Source organism: Mobula birostris, chromosome 22, assembly GCF_030028105.1.
Source record: "Mobula birostris isolate sMobBir1 chromosome 22, sMobBir1.hap1, whole genome shotgun sequence".
NCBI classification, from domain to species: domain Eukaryota; kingdom Metazoa; phylum Chordata; class Chondrichthyes; order Myliobatiformes; family Myliobatidae; genus Mobula; species Mobula birostris.
Window position 1 is genome coordinate 52,514,836 of NC_092391.1, and position 27,143 is coordinate 52,541,978.

General features: G+C 43.8%; 2 protein-coding genes across 11 annotated transcripts in view; both read left to right on the plus strand.

The window, feature by feature from the left end:
* Nucleotides 1-4,047, plus strand: part of LOC140186211 (M-phase phosphoprotein 9) — a 118,291-nt gene extending 114,244 nt beyond the window's left edge. For all 3 annotated transcript variants that reach the window (XM_072240188.1, XM_072240189.1, XM_072240190.1), the window contains one exon: nucleotides 3,473-4,047. In XM_072240188.1, coding sequence (XP_072096289.1) covers nucleotides 3,473-3,574 — 102 coding nt within the window. In that variant the 3' untranslated portion in view covers nucleotides 3,575-4,047. The remainder of the gene's footprint in view (nucleotides 1-3,472) is intronic.
* Nucleotides 4,048-7,551: 3,504 nt separating this feature from the next.
* Nucleotides 7,552-27,143, plus strand: part of pitpnm2 (phosphatidylinositol transfer protein, membrane-associated 2) — a 317,466-nt gene continuing 297,874 nt past the window's right edge. For 6 of the 8 annotated variants that reach the window (XM_072240762.1, XM_072240755.1, XM_072240765.1 and 3 more), the window contains exon 1: nucleotides 7,552-7,733. The gene's annotated coding sequence lies outside the window, so the exon portion shown is untranslated. Of the gene's footprint in view, nucleotides 7,734-8,243; nucleotides 8,384-24,610; nucleotides 24,850-27,143 lie in introns of those variants that run through there. The other 2 variants (XM_072240756.1, XM_072240757.1) reach the window with 2 other exon arrangements.

The following is a 27,143-nucleotide window of genomic DNA, read 5'->3' on the forward strand; positions in this document are numbered from 1 at the left end:
CAATTTACCTTTGGATCTGAACGAATATGTCACAGTTGTCACCGAATTCGCCAAAACCTGTGTGGATAAGTATGTGCCTTTGAGAACATGCCAAGAGTGCCCAAAGCAAAAGCCATGGATGAACAGTGAGGGTCAGTCTGCTGAGTGCTAGATGTGTGGTCTTTGAGGCTCCACAGGAAGTCCAGGTATGACTTATGGAAGGCTATTTTAAGTGCAAAAATTAATTGCGATTGAAGTTGGGGTCAGAATCAGATGCACATCAGCTCTGGTATCACTTCCTTCAAGGTGAAACCTAACGTGATAAATCACTGCGATGCTTCACTCCCAGATGAGCTCAGTGCTTCTAGACACTTTGAAAGGGAGAATCCCTGTAGCATCGGTGACCCTGTGATACCTGTATCAGAGGCCAATGTCAGAAATTCCCTCAAGAGGGTGAACCCTCGCAGGGTGTCAGCCCCAATGGTGTAACTGGCAGGCACTGAAAATCTGTACCAACCAACTAGTAGGAGTGTTCAAGACCTTCAGTCCCTCATGGCTGCAGTTGGAGATTCCCACCTGCTTCAAAAGTACATCAATCATACTGGTGTCCAGGAAGAGGAGGGTGAGATATCTCAGTGACATACGCCCAGTGGCACTCGTATCTACCTTGATGAAGCACTTTGAGATGTTGGTCATGTCTAGAATTAATTCCTGCCTAAGCAAGGACCTGACCCGTTGCAAGTTGCCTATTGCCACAATAGGTATACAGTGGCTGTCCACTCAACCTTAGACCACCTGCGTAATAGCAATACCTACATCAAGCTGTTTTATTGATTATAGCTCAGTGTTCAACACAATTATTCTCTCAGTTCTAATCAAGAAGCTTAAAAACCTGGGCTTCCCTACCTCCCTCTCCATCTGGATCCTTAACTTCCTTCTAGGGACACTGCAGTCAGTGCGGATCAAAAATAACATCTTCTCGCTGGCAGTCAACACTGGCACAACTTGAGGATGTGTGCTTAGCCCACTGCTCTATTCTCTACACCCATGATTGGGGGCTAGGCCCAAGTCAAACGACATCCGTAAATTCACTGATGACATAACTGTTGTCAGCAGGATCTCATGGTGATGAGGAGGCAGAGCTCTAGACTTGGCTGCTGACCCAGTGAGTTCCTCTAGCAGATTGTGTGTTGCTCCAGATTCCAGCAAATGCAGTCTCTTAAGGATCTCTCCTACTGTGGCCATTCTCTCTTTTCCCCTTTCCCATTGGGCAGAAGATGCAAGGGCCTGAAAGCACATACCACCAGGCTCAAGGACAATGTATATCAGAATATTGAACAATAAGACAGACTCTTGGCCTTGGTATTTACCTAGTTATAATGTTGCACTTTCTTTGTCTACCTGCAGTGCGCTTTCTCTGAAACTACAATGTTATATTCTGCCTTCTCTTTTCTTTTACTTCCTTGATGCACGCAAACAAAATCTTCCACTGTACTCTGTGGAAGAGACAATAATAAACCATTAACAGTACCAGAAATTGGGTGGGGGTGGGGTTTATGCAAAGATTGTAGGGGAATGAGAATTTTGTTTTCACCCAGTACTGAGGTAATGTTCGTTGCTTCAATGTCCATTCAGAAATCAGATGGCAGAAGGGACGAAGCTGTTCCTAATTCATTGAGTGTGTGCCTTCAGGCTTCTATACCACCTCCCTAATGACAGTAATGAGAAGAGGCCACGTCCTGTGTGATGGGGCCCTTAACGATGGATGCTGCCTTTTTGAAGCACAGCTTCTTGAAAGTGTCTTGGATGCTACAGAGGCTAGCATCATTGATGGAACTGACTAAATGTGCAACTCTGCAGCTTATTTCAATCCTGTGCAGTAGCACCCCTCCCCCCACCATACCAGACACTGATGCAGCCAGTTAAAATGCTCTCCACAGTATGTCTGTAGAAATTTGCAAGTGTTTTAGGTGAAATATTAAATCTCCTCAAACTTCTAATGAAACATACCCAGTGTGTTGCCTTCTTTGTAGCTGCATCGATATGTAGGGAACTTGAAATTGTTAACTCTCTCCAGTTCTGATCCCTCTGAGGATTGCTGTGTGTTCCCTTGTCTAACTCCTTTCAGAAGTCCACAATCAACTCTTTGGTCTTACTGACATGCAATTTCCAGTTATGTAAATATTCTTGGGCAAAGATGCAAAAACTCAGTCTAAAACTGAAGGTACATTGTTCACATTGGAGACTGTTCACAAAACTATTATTTTCTGGGACAGCAGCACACATCAAAGTTGCTGGTGAACGCGCAGGCCAGGCAGCATACCTAGGAAGAGGTACAGTCGATGTTTCAGGCCAAGACCCTTCATCAGGACTAACTGAAGGAAGAGCAACCAAGATATTTGAAAGTGGGAGGGGGAGGGGGAGATCCAAAATAATAGGAGAAGACAGGAGGGGGAGGGATGGAGCCAAGAGCTGGACAGGTGATCGGCAAAAGAGAGGAGTGAGGTGAGTCCTTCTAGGTGAGGCGACACTTTACCTGTGAGTTGACTGGGGTGATATACTGCGTCTGGTGGTCCCGATGTGGCCTTCTATATATTGGCGAGACCCGACGCAGACTGGGAGATCGTTTCGCTGAACACCTGTGCTCTGTCCGCCAGAGAAAGCAGGAACTCCCAGTGGTCACACATTTTAATTCCACATCCCATTCCCATTCTGATATGTCTATCCACAGCCTCCTCTACTGTAAAGATGAAGCCACACTCAGGTTGGAGGAACAACACCTTAAATTCTGTTTGGGTAGCCTCCAACCTGATGGCATGAACATTGACTTCTCTAACTTCTGCTAATGCCCCACCTCCCCCTTGTACCCCATCCGTTATTTATTTATTTATTTATCTCTCCCTCTGTCCCTCTCTCTTTCTCCCTCTGTCTCTCTCTCTTTCTCCCTCTGTCCCTCTCTCTTTCTCCCTCTGTCCCTCTGACTATACCCCTTGCCCATCCTCTGGGTTTCCCCCCCCCACCTCCTTTTCCTTCTCCCTGGGCCTCCTGTCCCATGATCCTCTCATATCCCTTTTGCCAATCAACTGTCCAGCTCTTGGCTCCATCCCTCCCCCTCCTGTCTTCTCCTAACATTTTGGATCTTCCCCTCCCCCTCCCACTTTCAAATCTCTTACTAGCTCTTCCTTCAGTTGGTCCTGATGAAGGGTCTTGGCCCGAAATGTCGACTGTACCTCTTCCTAGAGATGCTGCCTGGTCTGCTGCGTTCACCAGCAACTTTGATGTGTGTTGCTTGAAATTCCAGCATCTGCAGAATTCCTCGTGTTTGCATTTTCTGGGACATGTTATTTGGCTTAGGTAATTTGGACAGCCTAAATCTGCACGATCCCAGTTCGCTGTCCCAGCACAGCTGGATGAGTTCATCATCTCAGAACACTTATTCAAACTTTATATTGTTCACGAGGTACTCATGACTTTGAATGTTTTTTTTTTGCAGGAAGCTTTAGAAGATCGATTGGAAAAGATCAATCGTGATCTTGGATCAGTGCGGATGACACTGAAGCGGTTTCACATTTTACGAACCTCTGCAAATTTGTGAACTGTTCTCCAATTTTTATTTGACCAGATGTTTACTTGCACTAAAATTACATTGTTATGCACTGTTATCACTAACAGAAGGCGGGTTTATTTTTGATCATCTTGTAACTAAATGATGGCCTTACAATGCACATCCTTGTATTAGAGGTCACACAGTTGTGTATATAAAGAAAAAAACATTCTGTGCCTTTTTAGAGAAATGCAGTCCATATCTCAATTAGTTTTGTTATTAAAGGTTGGAACCAAAACCCATAAAGGATATATTTTGGTAATGGTCAGAACGTGTATTATATACATACTTTTGTAAATGATTTAGAACATCTGGAAGTGAATATTATTTGTTAAAATTTAGATTAAGATGGAAAGTGTGCATCAGAAATTATTTTGCTGATGATGTCGGTCAGAAATTTTAATATTTTATATTTGAAGTTGAAATACATTTATGAACTAATTTTTTAAAGAAACATCATTAAAATACAGTATTGAATAAATTAATGGGCCATATTTGTTTGGTTGTAACACAAAATTCATTGAAGACATCTTTGAAAGTTGTTGTTCCTCTCAGCGCCTTATGCGCAATGGGCGGAAACCTTGCTGTTTCTTTAGTTTCTCTGTCTTTTTTTTACAAGGTTGAGTGCTAGCTTGATGCTCAACCCAGCACAGATGGAAAGCCTGCAAGGAGCTGACTTTCCCAGATTCACCTTTGAATGGCAAAGCCCTTATTTACTTTGAGTTTGGTTGCAGCAATAAATTTTATAGATTCCATTCCAGTAAGTTTAACAATCTACACCTTAGTCAGTGCTGAGTTCCTTTAACATGGTTTGATGATTAAACTCTGATTTGGCCAAAGCCATTTACAAAATTTAGACTAACTTGCTCTGTGATGTGAGCAGCTTATTAAAAGTCTGTGCTGACTAATCTCTTTGAGCTGGAAGGTATATATCTCGTAAAGATTCTGGGATTGAAAGGCTTGTCATATGAGGAGTGTTTGATGGCTCTGGGCCTCTACTCACTGGAATTCAGAAGAATGAGGGGTGACCTCACTGAAAGCTATCGAATGGTGAAAGGCCTCAATAGAGTGGATGTGGAGAAGGTATTTCCCATGGTAGGGGAGTCTAAGACTGGAGGACACAGCCCCAGAATAGAGAGGCATCCTTTTAGAACATAGATGAGGAGGAGTTTCTTTAACTGGACAGTGGTGAATCTGTGGAATTTGTTGCCAAAGGTGGCTGCAGAGGCCAAGTCATTGGGCATATTTAAGGCAGAGGTTGATAGATTCTTGATTAGTCAGGGCATGAAGGGATATGGGGAGAAGGAAAGAGATTGGGGCTGACAGGGAAAATGGATCAGTTATGACAAAACTGCAGAGCAGACTCCATGGGTCAAATAGCCTAATTCTACTCCTATATTTTATGATCTTTTGGTCTAATGAAGGACAACACTTGGCTATATTCTGGCCCAACAAATCAACAAAATTGATGGATTTAGCAATTGATGGGTGAAATTAAACATGGAAAATGATAGAAATGGCAGCTCAAATAGTATCTTGTTGAGAAATGGATTTATAATATTTTAGGGTGACCTTTCATCTGAACTGATAAACCAGAAGCAAAACTATTTTTAGGCCATAGAGAAACATGCGAGGGGAAGCACGAATGAAAGAGAGGTATGTTACAGGGTGGAGACTGAGACAAGGTGGTGCCAGCTGAAAGCAGATATTAGAGGCTGAAGAATAACAAAGTATGGCAGAGAGTGGTCTAAAACTGAGCAAATGAAATGTGAATTTATCAAACAAGAAATAAACTGGATGCTGGAAACGTAACATGCAAAGTCTGAAATGGGTGATGATCTGAAATTATTGAGTCTAGAAGGATTCAATGTGCTGATCGGGAAGGCCAAGTGTTGCTTCTCAACCTCGTGTTAGATGAGTACAGAATGCCAAGGACTGAGTCAGGGCCACCCCTGCAAAGTGAAGGCTGTTAACCAATCTGTGTCTCGTGTTAATGAATAAAGTACTAGAAAATCACTGCTTCACTTGGAAATGATGTTTGAATACAGGAAGTAAAAGGCAGATACTTTGGTATTTTACCATCTCTGTTAGAGGTCATTGACCTGAAACACTTACTGTTTGGAAGAGAGTACAACATTTTGGCAGGGTGTTTTCAGGCTGATTGAGCCATCTGGCACTTTGTGGTCTTCGAGGAGGTTTCATGAGGTTTTGAGTGAAGTGTGCGGTCTTGATTCCAAGAAGCCTGGAGACCAGGCGTGAGCCTGTGATTGACTCCATTTCTCACCGATTAAAACATCGAGGAAGAGCGTAAGGCGAGTGGGTACTCAGTGTTGTCTACCAGCCTTTTGCTCACTGTTGCTGGAGGAAGCTGTGTGTGTGTGATTGTCTGTCTCCCCTCTCCCATCCGCTCAATGCTGACTGAGGATTGTGCTGGAGTCCTGGGTCTTGGACGAGGTTTAATGGACGTGGTTTGAGGATTGTACTCTGGAGTTCATGTTATGATGCTTCTGGTTGCTCCTTTTTAGTTGCTATTTTGGGTCTTTCTGATTGGGGTGGATTCTGTATTTTTCACTTGCTTTTTTTGCATGTGTGTGAGGGGTGTTTGATGTTTTTCTTTATCTAGGTTCCATGTTATTTCTTTGTTTTGTGTCTGTCTGTGGGAAGACTAATCTCAGGGTTGTATATATGTGCATAATAAATGTACTTTGAAGCTGTCTTCACTTTGAAGAAACATTCATTGGTCAAATTTCACTACGTCAATGGTATTTTCTGCAGCTTAATGGCCTCTGGTGAGACTGCAGCTGGAATAAAAGTGCCAGAAACGGTCACCAGTATCATTCCTCAAAGAGGATAAGGAGGACCAATGCACTCAACTGGCGCATGAGATAAACTTGAGAGTGAATCAGAATTAGGCTTAATACCACTGGGATATGTTGTGAAATTTGTTGTCTTTGCAGCAGCAGTACAATGCATGACATAATTATAGAGGAAAAAACAATTACAGCGTGTGAATACTGTATATTAAATAGATAAATTAAGTAGTGCAAAAATAGAAATAAAAAGTAATGAGGTACTGTTCATGATTTCAATGTCCATTCAGAATTCAGATGGTAGAGGGGAAGAAGCTGTCCCCGTTGAGTGTGTGTTCCTTCTGACTCCTGTACCTTTTTGATGGCAGCAATGAAGCATCACTCCTTGAATATGTCATGGATATCATGGAGGTTAGTGCCCATGATCAAGCTGACTAAGTTTACAACTCTGCAGCTTTTTCCGATCCTGTGCGGTAGCTCCTTCTGAACCAGACGGTGATGCTGCCCATTAGAGTACTCTCCACTGTCCAGCTGTGGACAGACCAAATCTTCTCAAACTCCTATTGAAATATCGCCGCTGTCTTGCCTTCTTTGTACCTGTATGGATATGTTGGGTCCAGGATAGATCCTCCCTGATATTAACACTCAGGAACTTCTGATTCCTCTGAGGATTGTGTGTGCTCCCTCATCTAAACCCTTTCAGAAGTCCACAATCAATTCTTTAGTCTGAAAGGGTAGCCCCAAGGATGTGAAAGCAGAGTTTATTATGACATGTATGCACAGGGTTAACAGGCACATCATATCATGAAAGCAGCATTAACAAGAGAAAGCAGGTTATAGACAATTTTCACAAGGCAACACAATTAAAACTATAAACAACAGGAATTCTGCTAAGTGTTGTGGTAGGATGCCAGAACCAGAGATTACAGTCTCATTGAGAATTAAATATGAAATTTCTTCATTTCTTCACCCAGCAGCTGGTTAGCCGTTGGAATTATTTTGTCTCGCGTGTTTAATACCCGGAGCGACTGTGAAGTTCGGCTCTTTTGGTTGGGAGAACCGGTTTGCGGCCATCCCGTTCCAAAAACAGATGCAGCCTCCCGGTCAGTGGGTGGCGCTGTCGTCCAGGGGAGCGCCGCGCCGGGCCGGGCAGGGCTGGGTTCGACTGGGCGGGGGCGGCCGGCAGCAGCCACGGGCAGCGGGGCGCCTCTGCGACCGTGGGCAACGCTCCCGTCCCTCACTGTCAGTGAGGCGGAATCCACCTCCCCCTCTCCGGGGGTAACTGGGCTACCATGATTGAGGCTGCCTGCCGAGGACGTTCGGCCGCTCCGGGAGATGAGGTGAGCGGGGTGGAGGCAAGGGGGGTGGGCGCCCCGCTGGTATGTGAACGGGCAGCGGGTTACCGGGGCGGGCGAGGCCGAGCCGAGCCCAGCATTGCCCAGCCCCGCTGGTCCGGGCCGCCCTCCTCGCCATCCCCACTCTTCCCTCCCCCTCTCCTCCGTCCCTCCGTCCTTCCCCATACCGGCAAACGGCGACGTTTCCAAACGCAAGCCCGGGACCGGTTGCTAGGAGACGGGGCAAAGCGGCAGCAGTCCCGCCCCGGAGACGGAGCCGCCAACGCCACTGGGTGCGGGAATTCAGCGCCTCCGCAATCTGTGTGCAATCATCCCTCCTTTTTATTTCCATTCAATCCACTTTGCCCTTTAAAGATTCCTGCTGGAGACCCTTTGGCTTTTGCACAAATTACTTGGTTAAGTTTCAATATATATAAGTGAAGGAGATGAGCTATCAGCCGCGACACTTCGGGAGAAGCAGGAGTTCTATCTCGAATGTGGGTGTTGCCGCCAGGACCCAAGCGTGCGTTGCTCATCGCTCATCTCCTGGTCGCGGATCAGGAGGAGGTGGCGAGCAGCTTCCTGCAAACGCTGCAGTGCCATCGAAGGTGCAACCGCAGAAGTTGATTTAGGATGTAAACCCAATGACCACGAAGGTACTATTAAGTTGGGGCTGAAATAGGTTTAATTATCACTGGCATATGTCTGAGATATATTTTGCATATTAATATGCATTGCAATGAGAGGCGATTTGATATAGGTATAGATAAGGTCATCTACCTACAGGAACAATGTAAATATGGTGGAAAGAGTACAGAGAAAATTTACAAGGATGTTACCGGGTCTAGATGACCAGAGTTATAAGGAAAGGTTGAGTAGGTTAGGACTTCATTTCTTGGAACATAGAAGATTGAGGGGAGGTTTTATGGAGGTATATAAAATTATGAAGGGTATAGATAGGGTAAATGCAAGCAGGATTTTTTCACTGAGGTTGGTTGGGACTACAACCAGAGATCATGGGTTAAGGTTGAAAAGCTTAAGGAGAACAAGAGGAGAAACTTCTTCCCTCAGAGGGTGTTGACAGTGTGGAATGAGCTGCTAGTGCAAGTGGTGCATGCAAGCTCGATTTCAACATTTAAAATAAGTTTGGATAGTTACATGGATGGGAAGGGTATGGAGGGCTATGGTCCCGGTGCAGGTTGATGGGAGAAGGCAGTTTAAATGTTTTGGCATGGACTATATGAGCTGAAGGGCCTGTTTCTGTGCTGTACTTTTCTATGACTAATAAAATTACAAATTTTATATATATTATACTAAATGAAAGCAAAAAAAAAAGTAAGGTAGTGTTTATGGGTTCAATGTCTATTCAGAAATCTGATGGCAGAAGGGAAGAACTGTTCCTGAATCAGCAAGAGTATATCTTCAGGCTCCTGTACCTCCTCCCTGATGATAGCAATGAGGACAAGGCATATCCTGGGCGATGGGGACCCTTAATGCCTTTTTGAGCCATCGCTCCTTGAAGATGTCCTGGATGCTGGGAAGCCTAGTGCCCATGATGGAGCTGACTGAGTTTACAACTCTCTGCAGCTTACTTTGAAACTATGCAGTGCCCCCCCGCCCACTCTTACCAAACTGTGATGCAGCCAGTTAGAATGCTGTCCATAACACATCTGTCAAAATCTGTGTCTTAGGTGACATACCAAATCTTCTGAAATTTAGCTGCTGTGTGTAGCTGCATTGATATATTGGGCCCAGGAACTTTAAATTGCTCACCTTTTTCACTGATTCCTCTGAGGACTAATGAGTGTTCCGTCATCTTACACTTTGTGACGTCCACAAACAATTCTTTGGCCTTACCGATGTTGAGTGCACAGTTGTTGCTGTGACACCACTCAACTAGCTGATATATTGCGCTCCTATGCCTTCTCATCACAGTCTGTAATTCTGCCAGAGATAGTTGTGTCTTCAGCAAATTTATAGATGGAGTTTGATACAGGCCTTTTGGCCCAACTGCTTTGTGCTGACCAAGGCCCCCATCTGAGCTAGTCACGACTGCCTGTGTTTAGCTCATATTCCCTCTAAACCAGGGATTCCCAACCTTTTTCTGTGTGGTGGACCAATATCATTAAGCAAGGTGTCCGAGGACTCAGGTTGGGAAACCCTGCTCTAAACCTTGCCTATCCATGTACTTGTCAAATGGATATGAGTAGGTTCCTCAATCAGTATTCACCAGAGAGAAAAGAGGGGGGGGGGGTCAGAGAATTCAGGGAAGAAGTGTCTTCATATTCTGAAGCAAGTCTGCATCGGTAAGGAGGAAGTGGAGGGTTTCTCGTGTTTAGAAAGAGTGGTAGGGAGAATGTTACGGACTAGTGAGTGACGGGGAGGTTGTTGATGAAGGTAAGAGCAGTCGGCGTGGTTTTGTACAGGGAAGATCACATCTCACATCTGATTGTGTTTTCAGGAGATAAGTAAGAAAACTGATACAGGCAGGGCAGTAGATGAGCTTTGCATGGACTTCAGGAAGGCTTTTTGACAAGGTCTCACATGATGGACTGGTCTAGAAGGTTAAGGCACATGGGTTTGAGGCAAAATTAGCTTGGTGGTCGAAAGCACAGGGTAATGGATGTGCATAGGCAGGGATGGGCAATGGGATGAATGAGCTGGGTCAAAAGGGCCTGTTTCTACCCTTTAGGGTTCTACGATGGCAAGTCGTCACTATCTGGTTCAACAAGATCCTTTCGGAATTGTGATGTATGAGTTAGCTATCAGTTTGCACACGGCGAGGTCCTACAACAGCAATGAGGCTTTGAGCAGATCACCATTTTTATATTAAATATTGATTGGAACTGTTGGGAAGACTCTGGAATTCATTGCCACAGACACCTGTGTCATTGGGTGTATATTTAAAGCGGAAGTTGATAGTTCTTGATTAATCATGGAATCAGGATCCCCTAGTGACATTCTCGAAGCCTGTCCAATATTGGACAGAGCCTACCAAATTTGATATCCTAAGCCTTCAGATGAAACTAAACCACGTCCTGTAATTCTGTGTTTGCATTATTTTACAACCAAAGAAGCTATTCTTCGGAATGCAAGGAAAAGGGATAAACTAATTTATAACGAAGTTAAGATTCATATAGTTGAAGATCTTACCCCAGAGATTTATGCTGAGAGAATTAAATATCGGGAAGTGATGGCGAACTTTTTAAAATTAACTCTCACCTGTTGCTGCATTATCCGGCTCGTCTGATGATTACTCCACCCAATGCTCATCTAAAACAGATTGACTCTCCAGAAGATGGTTGGAAATTTATAAATGAGTTTAGGTCCACTTCATAAGCAATTTAAAAAGTTGATCCTTAGCCGGGAGTTGTTTGTGATGCCGTCTAAAGTCCGCTCCATGTTTTATGAATGCCCAGACACAGACTTAGCTAACTCACTTAGATCTGTTGTTGTTAGTTTTAAATTTAACATATATATATTTACTTTTTTTTCTTTAATTTGTAAGTCTTTAATATTAGTTGATTGGATTTATCCTTTTTTTGAATACATGGCTGTGTATTTTAAATAGCTTTAAGATGGCTGTCGTTAATTCGGTCTTAACTATTGTTAGACATAATATGAAAATATTTGGAATCTGTTTATGTATTCTTTGTTATGTCTTTTTGGTGGTGATAATGTTCTACTTTGTAAGCGGAGGCTGCTATCTGGAGACGGGGTTAAAGGTTATTAGAATAGCATGCTATCTGCCTCTTGGATGGTTTCTGGGTTTCCGGGGGAGGAGGATGGGAAAAGTAAAATAAAAAATATAAAAAAAAGACAAAAAAAAAGAAAAGAAGATCCCCCTGACATAAACTCTGAAGCAGGTTATTGTTGCTAGGTATCTTAGAACACACACTGGTTATAACACATTGCCATATGGTGAATTGTGGGATTGACAGTGACATTAAACACACAGGTCCGTATTGATTGTGTCCTGGAGAATGCACGACCCTTTCTGCTCAGCCATCCTTATCAGTGGTTCCGGGAAACCGGCTTACACACTGAGTCTCTGCTTCAGAACGTGGACATAAATAGGTGAGGGGAATCTGCAGATTTGTTTTAAAGGTCATAAATACGAACTTGAATTTAAAGGAATAAAATAGAGACTGAAGCAGCTTTGTTAATTTCTCTGCCCCCATCACTGTCAGTCCTAAAGATTTCAGTTTAAACCCCCAGCGCACTCAGGCTTTAAAGGAAGTGAAGTGCAGTGTTTTCCCACCCCTGTACTTTGAGATAGCAACTTCATATAATTCAACTATATTATAATATTCCTTTTGCTCTAAAAGGTACTAAATTGGATTAGACATTGGCTTTGGGGCAGAAGCCAGAGAGTGGTTGTAGAAGTTTGCCTGTCTGACTGGAGTCCTGTGACTAGTGGAATGCCGCAGGGAACGGTGGTGTTTGTCATCTATATCAACAATCTGGCTGATAATGTGGTTAACTGGATCACGGAATCTGTGCATGACACCAAGATTGGGGGTGTAGTGGACAGCGAGGAAGACTGTCATGGGTTGCAGAGGAATCTGCATCTGCTGGAAAAATGGGCTGACAAATGGCAGATGGAATCTAATGCAGCCAAGTGTGAGGTTTTGCATTTCAGTAGAACCAACCAGGGTAGGTCTTACACAGTGAACAGGGCACTGAGGAGTGTGGTCGAACAAAGGGATCTGCGAATACAGGTCCTTAATTAATTGAAAGTGGCATCACACATAGATAGGGTTGTAAAGAAAGCTTATGGCATATTTCCTTCATAAATCAATGTATTGAGTACAGGAGATGGAATGTAATGTTGAAGTTATATTAGACATTGGTGAGGCCTAATTTGGAATGTTATGTTCAATTTTGGTCACCTACCTACAGGAAAGATGTAAAAAAAAGGTTGAAAGAGTACAGAGAAAATTTACAAGGATTTTGCCAGGTCTGGAGGATGAGGTATGTAGAAAGATTGAATAGGTTAGGACTTTATTCCTTAGAATGTAGAAGATTGAGAGGAGATTTGATAGAGGTTTACACAATAATGAGGGGGATAGATAAGGTAAAAGCAGGCAGGCTTTTTTTACTGACGTTGGGTGGGACTACAATTAGAGGTCATAGGTTAAGGGTGAAAGGTGACAAGTTCTAACAGAAACGTGAGGGAAAATTTCTTTGTTCAGAGAGCGGAATGAGTTGTCCACAGGTGGTGGATGTAAACTGGATTTCAACCTTTAAGAGAAATTTGGATAAGTACATGGATGGCAGGTGTATGGAGAGCTATGGTTCTGGGGCAGGTAAATTGGAGTAGGCAATTTAAATGGTTCAGTATGGACGAGATGGGCCTAAGGGCCTGCTTCTCTGCTGCACTTTTCCATGACTCTAAATCTGATTGCGTTTTTTCAGGAGATAACTAAGAAAGCTGAGGAAGACAGAGCAGTAGATGTGCTTTGCATAGACTTCAGAAAGGTCCCACAAGATGGGCTGGTCCAGAAGATTAAGCCACATGGGTCCAAGGCAAAATTAGCCTGGTGGTAGGAAGCAGACGACAGTGGTGAATAGATGCTCTTTTATGACTGGATGTCTGTAACCAGTGATGTACTGCAGGGGTCTCAGTAAAATATAGAAAATACTTGGATGAACATGTGGGAGGTATGATTAGTACGTTTACAGGCAACATGGTGTTGATGGTAATGAAGATTGTCTCCTGATACACTGCAATGTAGGTGGGTGGAGTGGCGGCATAATTCCAGCTAATGCACCTTTTAAGGTCAAATTCTGGTGTGATAGAGAGTAAATGGCAGGGACTTTGAAAGGACATCGATGGTGTGCAAGTCCAGAGCTCACTGAAAGTGGTGATATGGGTGGCTAGCATAGTAAAGGTGTTCTTGCACTCGTAGGCTGAGACGTTAACGATAAGAGTTAGGTTGTCACGTTGCAGCTGTACAGAACATTGGTTAGACTGCACTTGGAGAATGGTGTACAGTTCTGGCTGTTGGACTACATGAAGGAAGTAGTAGCAGTGAGGAGAGTGGAGGAGAGGTAGACCAGGATACTGTCTTGAATGGAGGGGTGTAAGTATGGCGCCAGGGCAATGTAGTGGTTAGTGCGACACTATTGTAGCTTGGGGCGCTGGAGTTCAGAGTTCAATTCCAGCGTCCTCTGTAAGCAGGTTTGTATATCCCATTGGACATAGGAGCAGAATTAGGCCATTCAGCCCATTGAGTCTGCTCCACTATTTCATCATGGCTGTTCCATTTCCCTCTCAACCCCATTCTCCTGCCTTCCCCCTATAGTCTTTCACCCTCTGACTAATCAAGAACCTATCAACCTCTGCCTTAAATGCACCCAGCAACAAATTCCACAGATTCACCACTCTCTTGTCAAAGAAATTCTTCCTCATCTCTGTTCTAAATGGACGTCCTCCTATTCTGAGGCTATGCCCTCTGGTCTTAGACTCACCCACCAACAGAAACATTTTCTTTATATCCAGTCCATCTAGGCCTTTCAACATTCAATGGGAAAATTCTTTCCTGTGGGTTTGTGGGTTTCTTCTGGGTGCTCCAGTTCCCTCCCACAGTCCAGAGGTTCATTGGTCATTGTAAATTGTCCCGTGATTAGGTTAGGGTTAAATTGGTGGGTTGCTGAGTGCACCAAAGTACTTGAAGTGCTGGAAAGGCCTCTTCCACTCAGTATAAGGAGAGAGTTTATAGCCAGTGTCGATTCTCACTGGGCAGAGGAAACTAACTTGAGCAGTTTCTAAAATTTCAGGAGGCAAAGATAGAATGAAAAGAGTATTTTTCACAGGCACAGGAGTCTAGAGCTTGAGAAGGGGGAGAAAATTGAAGATTAGATGGGTAAATTCTTCAGATGAAAGATGATGAATATCTAGAATGAGGAGGTGATGGAGGCAGTAACAGTTACAATGTCAAAAGGCAGCTTTATGGGCAGGAAAGGCAGGTCAAATTCAGGCACATGGGACTAATGGGGGTGGATATTGGTGTGAGTGGGCATCAGTGTGGATGGATAAGGTGGGTCAAATGGGCCTTGTTCTCTAGTATAGGATTCAATGATGCCAAGTCATCACAACATGGTTCGGAGCTATCAATTTGCACACAAATAAGGTCCTTTAACAGCAATGAGGTTTTGAAAAGATTACCGTTTTAAAATTAATTACTAGTTGGAACTGTTGGGAAGACTGTGGAATTCATTGCTGCAGATGGCTGTGGAGGGCAAGCCATTGGGTATACTTAAAGTGGAGGTTGATGGGTTCTTGACTTAGGGGCATTAAAGCTTACGGCGAGAAAGCAGGAAAATGGGGTTGACAGGAATAATAAATCAGTCATGATGGAATGGCAGAGCAGATTCAATGGGTCTAATTCTGTTTCTTTGTCTTTTTGTCTTATTTCAGTGAAAAATTAGATGGCAATTTATACTTGTGTATTTTTAAATTTAAAACTATCTACATCCCATCTCTCAAGATCCCTTTTATAAATATTGCATTACTTACTTATGCCCCAGTAGGGGTAGTGGGCTTAGGCTAAGTCTTTCAAGGTGCAGCTCTGAAGATCCTTTTGCCCCCAGGGATGAGGTCTAGAGCTTCTGTTGGTATTTCTATAGCACTGGGTTTATACAGGATGGGGTTGCTAGCCCCCACCAACCCTCTGCCTTCCGTAACCATTCTTGGGACAGTCCATGGCGAAGTTATAAATACAATGTAGTCTCTCGTTATGTGAATGAACATGCATAGCTACACTACTGTTGTAAGGTTCTCTGCTTTAGACTGAGTTATCAGTTTTATATAGGGAGATAAGTATTCAGGTGCATGGCAGGGTGGAGATGCATCTCTGCCAAAGTAGATGAAAGGTGCTCCTTCCCTCCGCTAGCCTGCAGGTCACCATGGGGCAAGGTGTAGCACTCATCCCCCGGATCAGGGTCACATGAAGCCATTGGAGCAGGATGGTCATATGGGTAGCTGGTGCATATCACATTTTCTGGTTATGCGTCCATTGAACCCAGACGGACAATTTCTGAAGAGTATTGGTAATGGTTGGGGTCACCCATATTGTGAAGACACTACTCAGAAGAAGACAATGGCAAGCACTTCTGCAGAAAAACTTTGCCAAGAACAATAGTGGTCATGGATAGAAAAAAGAATAAGGAAAGCTGTGAGGGAGGTCTCAGACAACAATTCGATTAAAGACAGATGAATCGGTGTCATATCACTGACGTGTTGTCAAATCTGTTGTTTTGTGGGCACCAGTGCTTTGCGAAACATAATAAAAACTGTAAATTACAGTAAGAATTACATAATTACAGTATGTCCATTCAGAAATCTGATAGTGGAAAGGAAGAAGCTGTTTCTGGATCATTGAGTGTTTGACTTCAGGCTCCAGTACCACCTCCTTGATGTAGCGATGAGAAAAAGGCATGTCCTTAGTGATGATGAAGAAGAAGAAAGCCCTTAGCTCCGAGTGGAGTCATTGGGACGCTGTCATGATGGCATTTTTTTTTAAGCAGGCTTTCTTATTTTTACGAGGCTGAATTGCTAGCTTGATGCTCAATCCAGCAGGGATGGAAAGCGTGCAAGGAAGCCGGCTGGATTCGAACTCGGGAGCCTTCGCTCCGAAGTACGGTGCTGATGCCACTACACCACCAGCTGGCTGTCCGTAGTGATGAGGGTCCTTAATCGAGGATGCTGCCTTTTTGAGGCATCGCTCCTTGTAGATGTCCTGGATACTGGGAAGGCTATGCCTATGACGAGCAGTTCATTTCCATCCTGTGCAGTAGCCCCTTCAGACTAGATGGTGATGCAGCCAGTTAAAATGCTCTCCATGATTGCCTACGTTATACAACATGGCACATAATGATGATGACGATGATCTATTTAGGAAGAAAGGCTGTGAGGGGGAGGGATGGATGGTTGACATTTTGGATCTCATTTGCCATACTCCTCCAGCAATTTGCTGTTTATGCAGGAAGCAGCATGTGCTGCTGCTCCTGTGTCACCAGGAAATAACCTGTTACCTGTGATTACTGCTGAGAGGGGCAATAGTGAGAAAATCTGCAGATAATTCAAGAAGGAAAGTAAAACCAGAAGCGATTGTTTACTTGAATAGACCCAGCTGTTCTCTTAGTCTTCCTGGATACTGGCCAAATGCATGAAAACTTGTTGTCAGAGCAAATAGACATCAAATGAACAGCATATAAACACGTCATTTAAAATATCTGCTCTCTCTGTACTTGTTCCATTTGAGCATCCATCTCCTTGCATTCCTTCATCTCTCATGCACAGTTTGCATTCCCTTAAAGTTAAATATTTGCTTAAGTTGAGGTTAATCCTGTCTTTCAAATTCTCACCACTCAGAATCAAAATCAGGTCCCATACCACCGGAATATGTTGTGAGATTTGTTAACTTTGCAGCTGCAGTACAATGTAGGGGAAGAAGCTGTTCCTGAATGGTTGAGTGTGTGTCTTCAGGCTCCTGTACCTCCTCCCTGATGGTAATAATGAGAAGAGGCCATGACCTGTGTGGTGGGTGTCCTCAATGGTGGACGCCACTTTTTTTGAGGCATGGCTCCCCTAAGATGTCTTGGATACTGTGGAGGCTAGTGTCCATGATGAAGCTGTTTTAATTTTACAACTCTCTGCAGCTTACTTCGATCCTGTGCAGTAGCCCCCACCCCATACCACATGGTGATGCAGCCGGTTAGAGTGCTCTCCACAAGACATCTGTAGAAATTTGTGTGTCTTCAGTGACATACCAGATCTCCTTGAACCCCTAATGAATTATTGGCTGCTGTCTTGCTGCCTTTGTGGCTACATCAATATGTTGGGCCCAGGTCAGATCCTCAGAGCTATTGACACTCAGGAACATTGCTCACTCTCTCTACTTCTGATCCCTGTATGAGGACTGGTGTGTGTTCACTCATCTTACCCTTTCTGAAGTCCACAATCAGCTCTTTGGTCTTACTGCTGTTGAGGGCAAGGTTGTTGCTCTCTGGATTAAAACCTGAATTTCCTATTGAATTTATTGGGGTTGAAGTAGAGCAGCTAGTCGACCTGCTGCCTCACAACCCCAGTGAGTTCTAATTGATTTTGATCCCAGGTACTTGAATGAGCAAGGCATAGAGGGGTGTAGAATGATTGCAGGCGCATGGGATTAATACCTCCTTCATTTCCCGAACACCTGCGCTCTCCCCATCTTCCTGCCGCCTTAACAGTGAGTTCCTTTTGTCCTCAACTACTGCCCTGATTCTTTCATCCTCTGCAGCTTCTGCCATCTCCAAAGGGATGCTACCACAAGCATATCTTTACCTCCTCCCTCCCCTCTTCAGTTTCCGCAGGGATTCATCCCTCCATGATTCCCTTGTCCATTCGTCCTTCCCGGCTAATGTCTTTCCTGGCCTTTATTCCTGCAAGTGGTCTGAGTGCGACACCTGTCCGTACACCTCCTCCTCCATCTCCATTCAGGGCCCTAAACAGTCCTTTCAGGTGAGGCAAACTTCACCGGTGAACCTACTGGGGTCGTCTCTTGTGTCCAGTGCTCCCGATGTGGCCTCCTCTACAATGGTGAGACCTGTCATAAATTTGGGGACTGCTTTGTCGAGTACCTCCACTCTATCCATCAAAAACTGATCTTCCTGGTGGCCAAACATTTTAATTCTGATTCCTATTCCTATTCCGACATGTCGGTCCATGGCCTCCTCTTGTGTCACGGTGAAGCTACCCCTGGGGGGTGGGGGGAGAGGAGCAGCACCTTGTATTTGATGGCTCTGGGCTGTATTGACTGGAGTTCAGGGCAGGGTTTGCCAACTTTTTTTATGCCACGGAGCTTTACCATTAACTGAGAGGTCTGTGGACCCCAGGTTTAGAAGAAAGAGGATGGATCTCACTGAAAATATTGAAAGGACCAATACTCATCTGTACAGAAACTAAAGGGGTGAACCCACATGTATCTGTGTACGTGACTGCATGTGTATAAAAAGAGCTGTATTTGCTTCAGAAGCCAGAGATCTCCGAAGCAGCCTCCAAGAGGGTGCTTAAGGAGGGTTGTCTCTGGTAGCTTGCTACTAATAAAGAGTTAAATTTCCATTCACCGTAGTACGTGGTGTCTTTGCATCAGGTAGATCAAAAGAAGTTTACAATATGTGGGGGGGGTGTAGAGAGAGAGGAAGAAAGAAAGAAAGAAACCGATCTAACATTGAAAATTAGTTCACCAGGAGTCAGTGGTACAGCTGGAAGACCAGCTCCTCACAGCGACTTCACCCGTGTTCAAACCTCCCAGGCTGTCTGTGTGGAGTTTGTGTGTTTTCTCTCTGATTATGAATTCTCGCCTGGTGCTGTGGCTTCCTCCCACATTCCCAAATTGTGCAGGATCAGTAGGTTAATTGGCTGCTGTAAATTGCCGGTAGTGTTTAGGTGAGTAATGGAATCTCGGGGAATTGAGAATGTGGGGAGAATTGAGTTATTGAGGGACTAGTGTACCTGGTAAGCCTACAAAAAGCAGTGGATTCGGCCCAGTCCATCACGGGTAAAGCCCTCCCCACCATTGAGCACATCTGTGTGGTGTGTTGTTGCAGGAAAGCAGCATCCATTACCAGGGACCCCCATCACCCAGGATGTGGTCTCTTCTTGCTGCTGCCATCAGGAAGAAAGTACAGGAACCCCAGGACTCGGGTTCAGGAACAGTTATTACCCCTCAACCATCAGGCCCTTGAACCAAAAGGGATAACATCACTCAACTTCACTCACCCCATCATTGAAATGACCCCACAATCTATGGACTCACTTTCAAGGACTCTTCACCTCATTTTCTCAATACCTGTAATGTAGAGAGTATTATCTACCCTTGGGAAATGAAGAAGCCAGTGAGATCTTTTTCCCTAATGAAATGTTGGTACAATACAGGTACATTATCTGAACATTGTGGATACGTTATCTGTCCTGTATGGGGATGTTGTCTTCAGGGTACAGGGACTTTGTTTGTGCAGTACGATTCTGTACGGGTGTGGTGGGGATGTCGGTATGGTATGGGGAGTGTTATCTGCCATTCCTTTCGATTCATTAGCTGTGTGGAGAGGGGGAGCCTGCTACATGGGCAACAGCTTGCTCTCCATATTGTACTGCCCTGGCTTGTGTATCACATAGACAGCTGGGATGCAACATTCATGGTTGACCTCAACCAACAGAGTACCTCACATGATTTTGTAAAAACTGGAAGGGATAGTCAAGAGCGCTGACTTTGTGGGGAATAGGGGAGGACTAGAAATGGTAATTTTTATGTGACTGTTGTTAATATTCTGTCAGCATTCCAAAGTTCAAAGTAAATTTATTATAAAGTATGTATATGTCACCATATACTACCCCGGGATCTATTTTCTTGAAGGCATCCACTGTAGAACAAAGAGATACGATAGATTCAATGAAACCCTACACCCAGAGACAGACAATCAGTGTGCAAAAGAAACAAACTGCAAATACAAAAAATTCAAGCGATAACAGATAAATAATACTGAGAGCATGAGCTGTTGAGTCCTTGAAAGGGAGTCCATGGCATTAGTGAACGCTGGTTGAGAGGCTGTACAAGGCATTCTTGAGGCCTTATTTGGAGTATTGTGAGCAGTTGTGCCCCATATTTCAGAAAGAATGTGCTTGCATTAGAGAAGGTTCAGAGGAGGTTCACGAGGATGATTCCAGGAATGGAAGGGTTACCATATGAGGAGTGAGTGATGGTTCTGGGCCTGTACTCGCTAGAATTTAGAAGAAAAGGGAGAATCTCATTGAAACCTATCGACCATTGAAAGGACTAGATAGAGTGGATGTAACAAGGATGTTTCCTACAGTGGGGAAGTCTAGAACCAGAGGGAACAACCTCAGAATAGAAGGACATCCATTTAGAACGGAGGTGAGCAGAAATTTCTTCAGCTAGAGAGTGGTGAATCTGTCGAATTCATTGCCACAGATGGCTGTGGAGGCCAGGTCACTGGGTGCATTTAAGGCAGAGGTTGATAGGTTCTTGATTAGTCAGGGTGTGGAGATGGGGGGGGGGGGGGAGTGGAAAGAGAGAGATTACAGGCAGAAGGCAGGAGAATGAGGTTGAAAAGGAAATAATCAGCTGTGATAAAATGACAGAATGGACTCAATGGGCTGAATGGCCTAATTCTGCTCCCATGTCTTATGGGTGATAACTGTTCCTGAACCTGGCTCCTGTATTTCCTTCATGATGGCAGTAGCAATGAAGACTACGTCAAGACTAATTTAGGGATTTGTGGTTTTGTTGTGGGTTTTTATTGTTGGGGAAGGTTTGAAGCATAGAGACAGTGACCGGTCTAATGAAAGCTTGTGGAAATAGCAGGTCAGGCGATATCTGTGAAGAGGGAGTCAGTTAATATTTCAAGTTGATAAATCACGTAAAGTTCCAGTAAAGGAAACATGATGCAAATCCTAGGTCTTATTCACTGATCTGAAACTGATGAGCACTAAATAATAATATGAGGGAAACGCTGTGAAACGTTGTCATTGCAAGAGTTGCCCGGTGAGAAGTTTCCATTTTCAATCTACCCGTGGCGTTTGCTTGTCAACAATAAATTAACTGAAAGCAAGGTGATGCTGTGCAGTCTGTATAGAGCATGTCTGTAAGTACATTAAGCTGTGTAACTTGTGAAGTACATATCAGTACTACTTCTTAAGCCCCAACACCCCTACTGGGGCACAGGCCGCCGACGGCAGCTCGCCAGTTATCCCCAGGTTTAGCCCATCTTCTCAGTGTGCCCCTCCTCTCCCAGGGGTGAGGTCTTTGGAGTTTCTGTAGCTCTGGATTTTTAAGGGATATCGTTACTAGCCCCATGTCCAGCTCTCCTCCTCTCGCAGCTGGGCTAGGGGCCATCCTTGCTGGACAACTGGTAATTTCTTTCGGCTATCATGACCAAGTGCAAAAAGATTTGTTTGCTTTATCGACTGCACAAAAGCACTTGATAAAGTGAAGCACAATAAGTTATTTGAAATATTACAGAAAACTCTAGATCTAGATTCTAAAGACCTCTGCCTAATCAGAAATCTGTACTGGGAACAAACTGCCGCTGTATGAATAGATGGAGAAGTGAGTCAGTTTACAAAAATCAAGACAAGCGTTAGACAAGGGTGTGTTTTCTGCCCTGATTTATTTAATGTGTACAGTGAAACAATATTACAAAAAATAAGAGACATCTTGGGAATCAAAGTTGGCGGTGAAAACATCATTAATTTCAGATATGCAGATGACACTGTGTTAATTGCAAGTACGGAGGAAGAACTACAAAACTTAATTGATATAATTGTTGAAGAAAGTGCAAAAATGGGTCTATCTGTCAATTGCAAAAAGACAGAATGTATGGTGATATCCAAAAAGAAGGAGAATCCTATCTGCAGGCTGAGAATAAACGGGGAAGACATAAAACAAGTACAGAACTTTTGCTACTTAGGAAGCTGGGTGACATCAGATGGCAGGTGCGACATGGACATCAAAAGAAGAATAGGGATGGCAAAAGACACCTTTACAAGAATGGAGAGTATACTGACCAACACTAAACTAGGCATGACAACCCTCCTCAGAGTACCGAAATGTTACGTTTATCCAGTTATATTGCTCAGAATGTTGGACAATAGTAACATGAGGAAACGAATTGTAGCAGCAGAGATGTGGTTTTTGAGGAGGATGCATGGACAAAACAAATATCTAACGAGGATGTCATGAACAAAGCAAACACAAAAAGAGAAATAATGTATGAGGTCATGAAAAGGCAATGTAACTTCATTGGACATGTGATGAGGAAAGAGGAGCTGGAATGCACGGTAATTATGGGAAAGATTGAAGGGAAGAAAGCAAGAGGAAGACAAAGACAAATGATGATGGAGACAGCAGCCAGAGAACTGGAAATAAATACCAATGAATTGATCCACTTGACCCGAAACAGGAGTGTGTGGGCCATGGCAGTCAAAGCTCAAACTGGGCACGGCACCTGATGATGAAGATGATCATGACCATATGTGCCGTGTCCTGTTGGTAATAGGTTTTGCACTTCGGCTCTGGAGGAACAGTGCTTCATCTGGTATATTCATGTATGGTTAAATGACAGTTAAACTTGAACTTGTTGGATCAATATTGAAGCATTCCGTTGAGGGTTGGCGATGGATGTTGTGTCCCAGCTGTCCATATGATACATCAGCCGGGGCAGTATGATATGGAGGGCAAGCTGTTGCCCAAGTAGTAGGCTCCCCCTCTCTGTGCAGCTGCTGAATCCAAAGAATTGGCAGGGACCAGCGGCATCTCAGGAGTTGCCAGTCAGCTTTGAACTCAGTGTAGGACTGCCTTAGGGACTTCAGATCTGCAGTTTTTCTCAGGGTTTACTCCCGAACCCTCCCCCATGAGTAGGTATAGCTGCAAGGCAATGGAGGTTTGAGATTAGAGTTTTCGTCCTCCTGGATGAGCTGCCAGCCGTGGCTATCGAGTCCCATCTGCCTGAAGCGACTGGTTTTATGGCACCAGAAACCCACCTTTTCCATTCTCCTATCAGCAGAAACAGTTCTGCGGAGCTTAGTAGCCAGGAGTAGGACTTGGTTGTCAGAGTCTATTTGAGATGCATGTCATTGGGAGTATTTAACAGGTAGTGGGAGCTTGTCCCTATTAGCAACCCCGACCATAACAACCTGAAGGAACCTTGGATCAATTAAAATGAACAAGCTCTTGCATCCCTTTGCAAGATCTCTGTTGAACCAACTGTTGTAAGGTAAGAGAATCCATCGTATGCTTTAAATTCTCCTCTTCTCTGTGTGTATGTACAGAAGAGAATGTGCCTGCTTTTGAAATAATTTGTTTGCCGGAATCGTTGCTCAGAGTAGCTTTGGGCCTGGAGGTGGGAATGTTAGCTTTAGAGAGCCTTTGTGGAAGGCTGCATTCTATTAGTGTCCTTGAAAGTGCACACACTGAGAGCTGTGGACATGTGGCAGCTCTATCTGTGTGTACCTGGGAAGCGGTTTGATATGCCCCTGTCCTGTTGTGGACCTGTATGCTTCTGGGATAATACACAGTACCACAGTCACAGGAAAGCTGAATGAGAGAGGAGGCGAAATGACAATTTAGACAGGTTCCCTTTAATTACTTACCTGAGAATGTAGCCTTTTGTGTAAAACATTATTGGCCAAACAAATTCCGTATTACCCAGGGGACACAGAGTGTTTCCCTGCCTTGTGCTGAATTTTCTCTCAAAACGATCTGTATTTTATCAAGTACACAATTATCCCTGACGTCCAGAACAATTAATTTTCCTCAAAAACATCATTGAAGCAGATTATTGAATCTCTGACTTGTCTGGCATTTGTGACTTTTTTTTATTATTGTTGAATGCAAATTAATAGCTAAACTCAGCCGTCTCCAGCTTTCTTAGGTGTCCTGGAAACACGATATTAATGCAAAATTGTTTTTGCAAAACAACAGATACCAAAATTCCAAAGTGTGTGGGTGACAAAGTGGAAGATTGTACTATGTAATTGAAGCCTTTGAATCACACTTCAGCGACAGCAGTGTTTCCATAAGCACATCATCCCTCAAGATGGTGAGAGGTTTTCAAAATAAATAGGTTTTGTTTATTGGAGGAAGCCATTCATGGAGAATAGGGTTAATTGGAGAAATCTCTCAAAGCACTGGCTGACACTTGATGGGATGAAAGATTTTCTGTGTTCCATATTATATCATGAGAAAGTAGCCCAAAAGAAAAATTGCCTTTATTTTCCTATGTAGTGATAATAATAGGGTGATGGGGAGGAGATGTGCCTCTACCTTTCAGGTCACCCACTTGGCAAGGTGTCACACCTCTCCTCTCCCCCCAATCAGGCACCCGTGAAGCCATGGAGCAGGTGGTGGATGGTCATACGAGCAGCTGATGTGTATCACAAGTCCTGGTTACGTAACCACTGACGTCAGGCAGACAACCTTGGAAGAGTATCGATGGTGACTGGGGTCACCCATCTTATACAGAAAATTACCCAGAAGAAGGGAATGGCAAATCACTCTGTGGAAACATTTGACAAGAACAATCATGGTCATTTGATGCAGCACATAACGAATGAATGGTAATAACTTTATTTACAAAATATAGGAATAGAATTAGGCCATTCAGCCCATCACATCTGAGTCATCTTTTCATTATGGCTGATCCATTTTCCTTCTCAGCCGCAATAAGACCACAAGACATAGGAGCAGAGTTGGGCCATTCAGCCCATCGAGTCTGCGCTGCCATTCCATCACGGCTGATCTTGGATCCCACTCAACCCCATACACATAGCTTCTCACTGTATCCTTTAATACCCTGACCAATCAGGAAACTATTAACTGCCACCTTAAATATGCCCACGAACGTGACCTCCACTGCAGTCTGTGGCAGAGCATACCACAGATTCACTACTCTCTGGCTAAAAAAAAATTCTCTTTACCTCTGTTGTAAAAGGTCGTGCCTCTAATTCTGATACCCCCACCACAGGATACATCCTCTCCACATCCACCCTATCTACTCCTTTCAATGTTCGGTATGTTTCAGTGAGATCCCCCCACATTCTTCTAAATTCCAGTGAGTACAGGCCCAAAGCTACCAAACACTCCCTGTGACCCTTTGTGCCCTGAACATTTTTATACAGGCAATGTAGTTCAAAGTACTTTACATTTTGATGAAGTACAAACATGAAAATAAAAGATGTTATCTGAAAGCAAGGTTAAATAAATAGGTTTTGAACTGAAGTTTAAAAGTGTCAACTAAGTCTGCATCCTTATAGTTTTAGGCTTTGAATTCCACAATTTAGGAGCGTAGTTTCAAAAAAGCAGGCCTGGCAATTATCTTTTGAGGGAGATTGTTTAAATCTAAGAGACTGGCGAAAGAAGAAAAAAACTAGCCTTTTGTAAATGATGGTACAAATTTCAGTTACGATATTTGTAACTAGCAGGGGTTCCCAACCTTTCTTTATATGCCATGAACCAATGCCATTAAGCAAGAGGTCCGTGGACCCCAGGTTGGGAACCTCTAAGAGAATAACTGAATACACTCTGGTCCACTGTTTGTAAGCCACACAAAGTGTGCAAATTTCATGATGGACTCCTGAGTATTAAACAATGAGAGCTTGTGTTTCAACTTAATCAACTCTTGCAATGTCTTCACTTCCAGTACCTTCATGGTACTGGGGGATCAGAAGTGGAGACTGTGAACAGCTTCAAGTTCCTGGGTGTCAAGATCTCTGAGAATCTACCTGGTCCCAGCATATTAATGTAGTTATAAAGAAGGCAAGACAACGACTATACTTTATTAGGAGTTTGAAGAGATTTGACATGTCAGCAAATACACTCAAAAACTTCTATAGTTGTACCATGGAGAGCATTCTGATAGGCTGCATCACTGTCTGGTATGGAGGGGCTACTGCACAGGGCCGAAAGAAACTGCAGAGGGTTTTAAGTCTAGTCAGCTCCATCTTGGGTACTAGCCTACAAAGTACCCAGGACATCTTTAGGGAGCGGTGTCTCAGAAAGGCAGATTCCATTATTAAGGACCTCCAGCACCCAGGGCATGCCCTTTTCTCACTGTTACCATCAGGTAGGAGGTACAGAAGCCTGAAGGTGCACGCTCAGTGATTCAGGAACAGCCTCTTCCCCTCTGCCATCTGATTCCTAAATGGACATTGAAGCTTTGGGCACTAGCTCACTTTTTAAAATTTATAGTATTTCTGGTTTTGCACATCTAAAAAAATCTATTCAATATACATAATTGATTTACTTTATTTATTGTGATGTTTTATTTATTACTTTTTTTTCTGTCTCTGATATTGCATTGAACTGCTGTTGCTAAGTTAACAAATTTCACGTCACATGCCGGTGATAATAAACCTGATTCTGATTCTGATTAGCTTTAGACCAATAAAGTTATAGAATGCTGCAGTACAGCAACAGGCCCCTCAGCCCACAAATCTATGCCAGCCTCATCTTCTGCTGAATCCTATCTGCCTTCACCCAGACTGTAGCCCTCCATATTTCTCTCATCCATGTACCTATCTAAATTTCTCAAATGCTGCAATTGAACCCGTATCAGCCACTTCCACTGGCAGCTTGTTCCACACTTGCACAACTCTGAGTGAAGAGGTTTCTGCTCAGGTTCCTCTTAAATTTTTAACCTTTCACCCTTAACCCATTACTTCTAGTGCTAGTCTCACCCAAACTGAGGGGGGAAGCCTGCTTGAGTTATCTATGAATAAATAAATAAATAAAGATATCAAGCAACACACATCAAAGTTGCTGGTGAACGCAGCAGGCCAGGCAGCATCTCTAGGAAGAGATACAGTCGACGTTTCAGGCCGAGACCCTTCGTCAGGACTAACTGAAGGAAGAG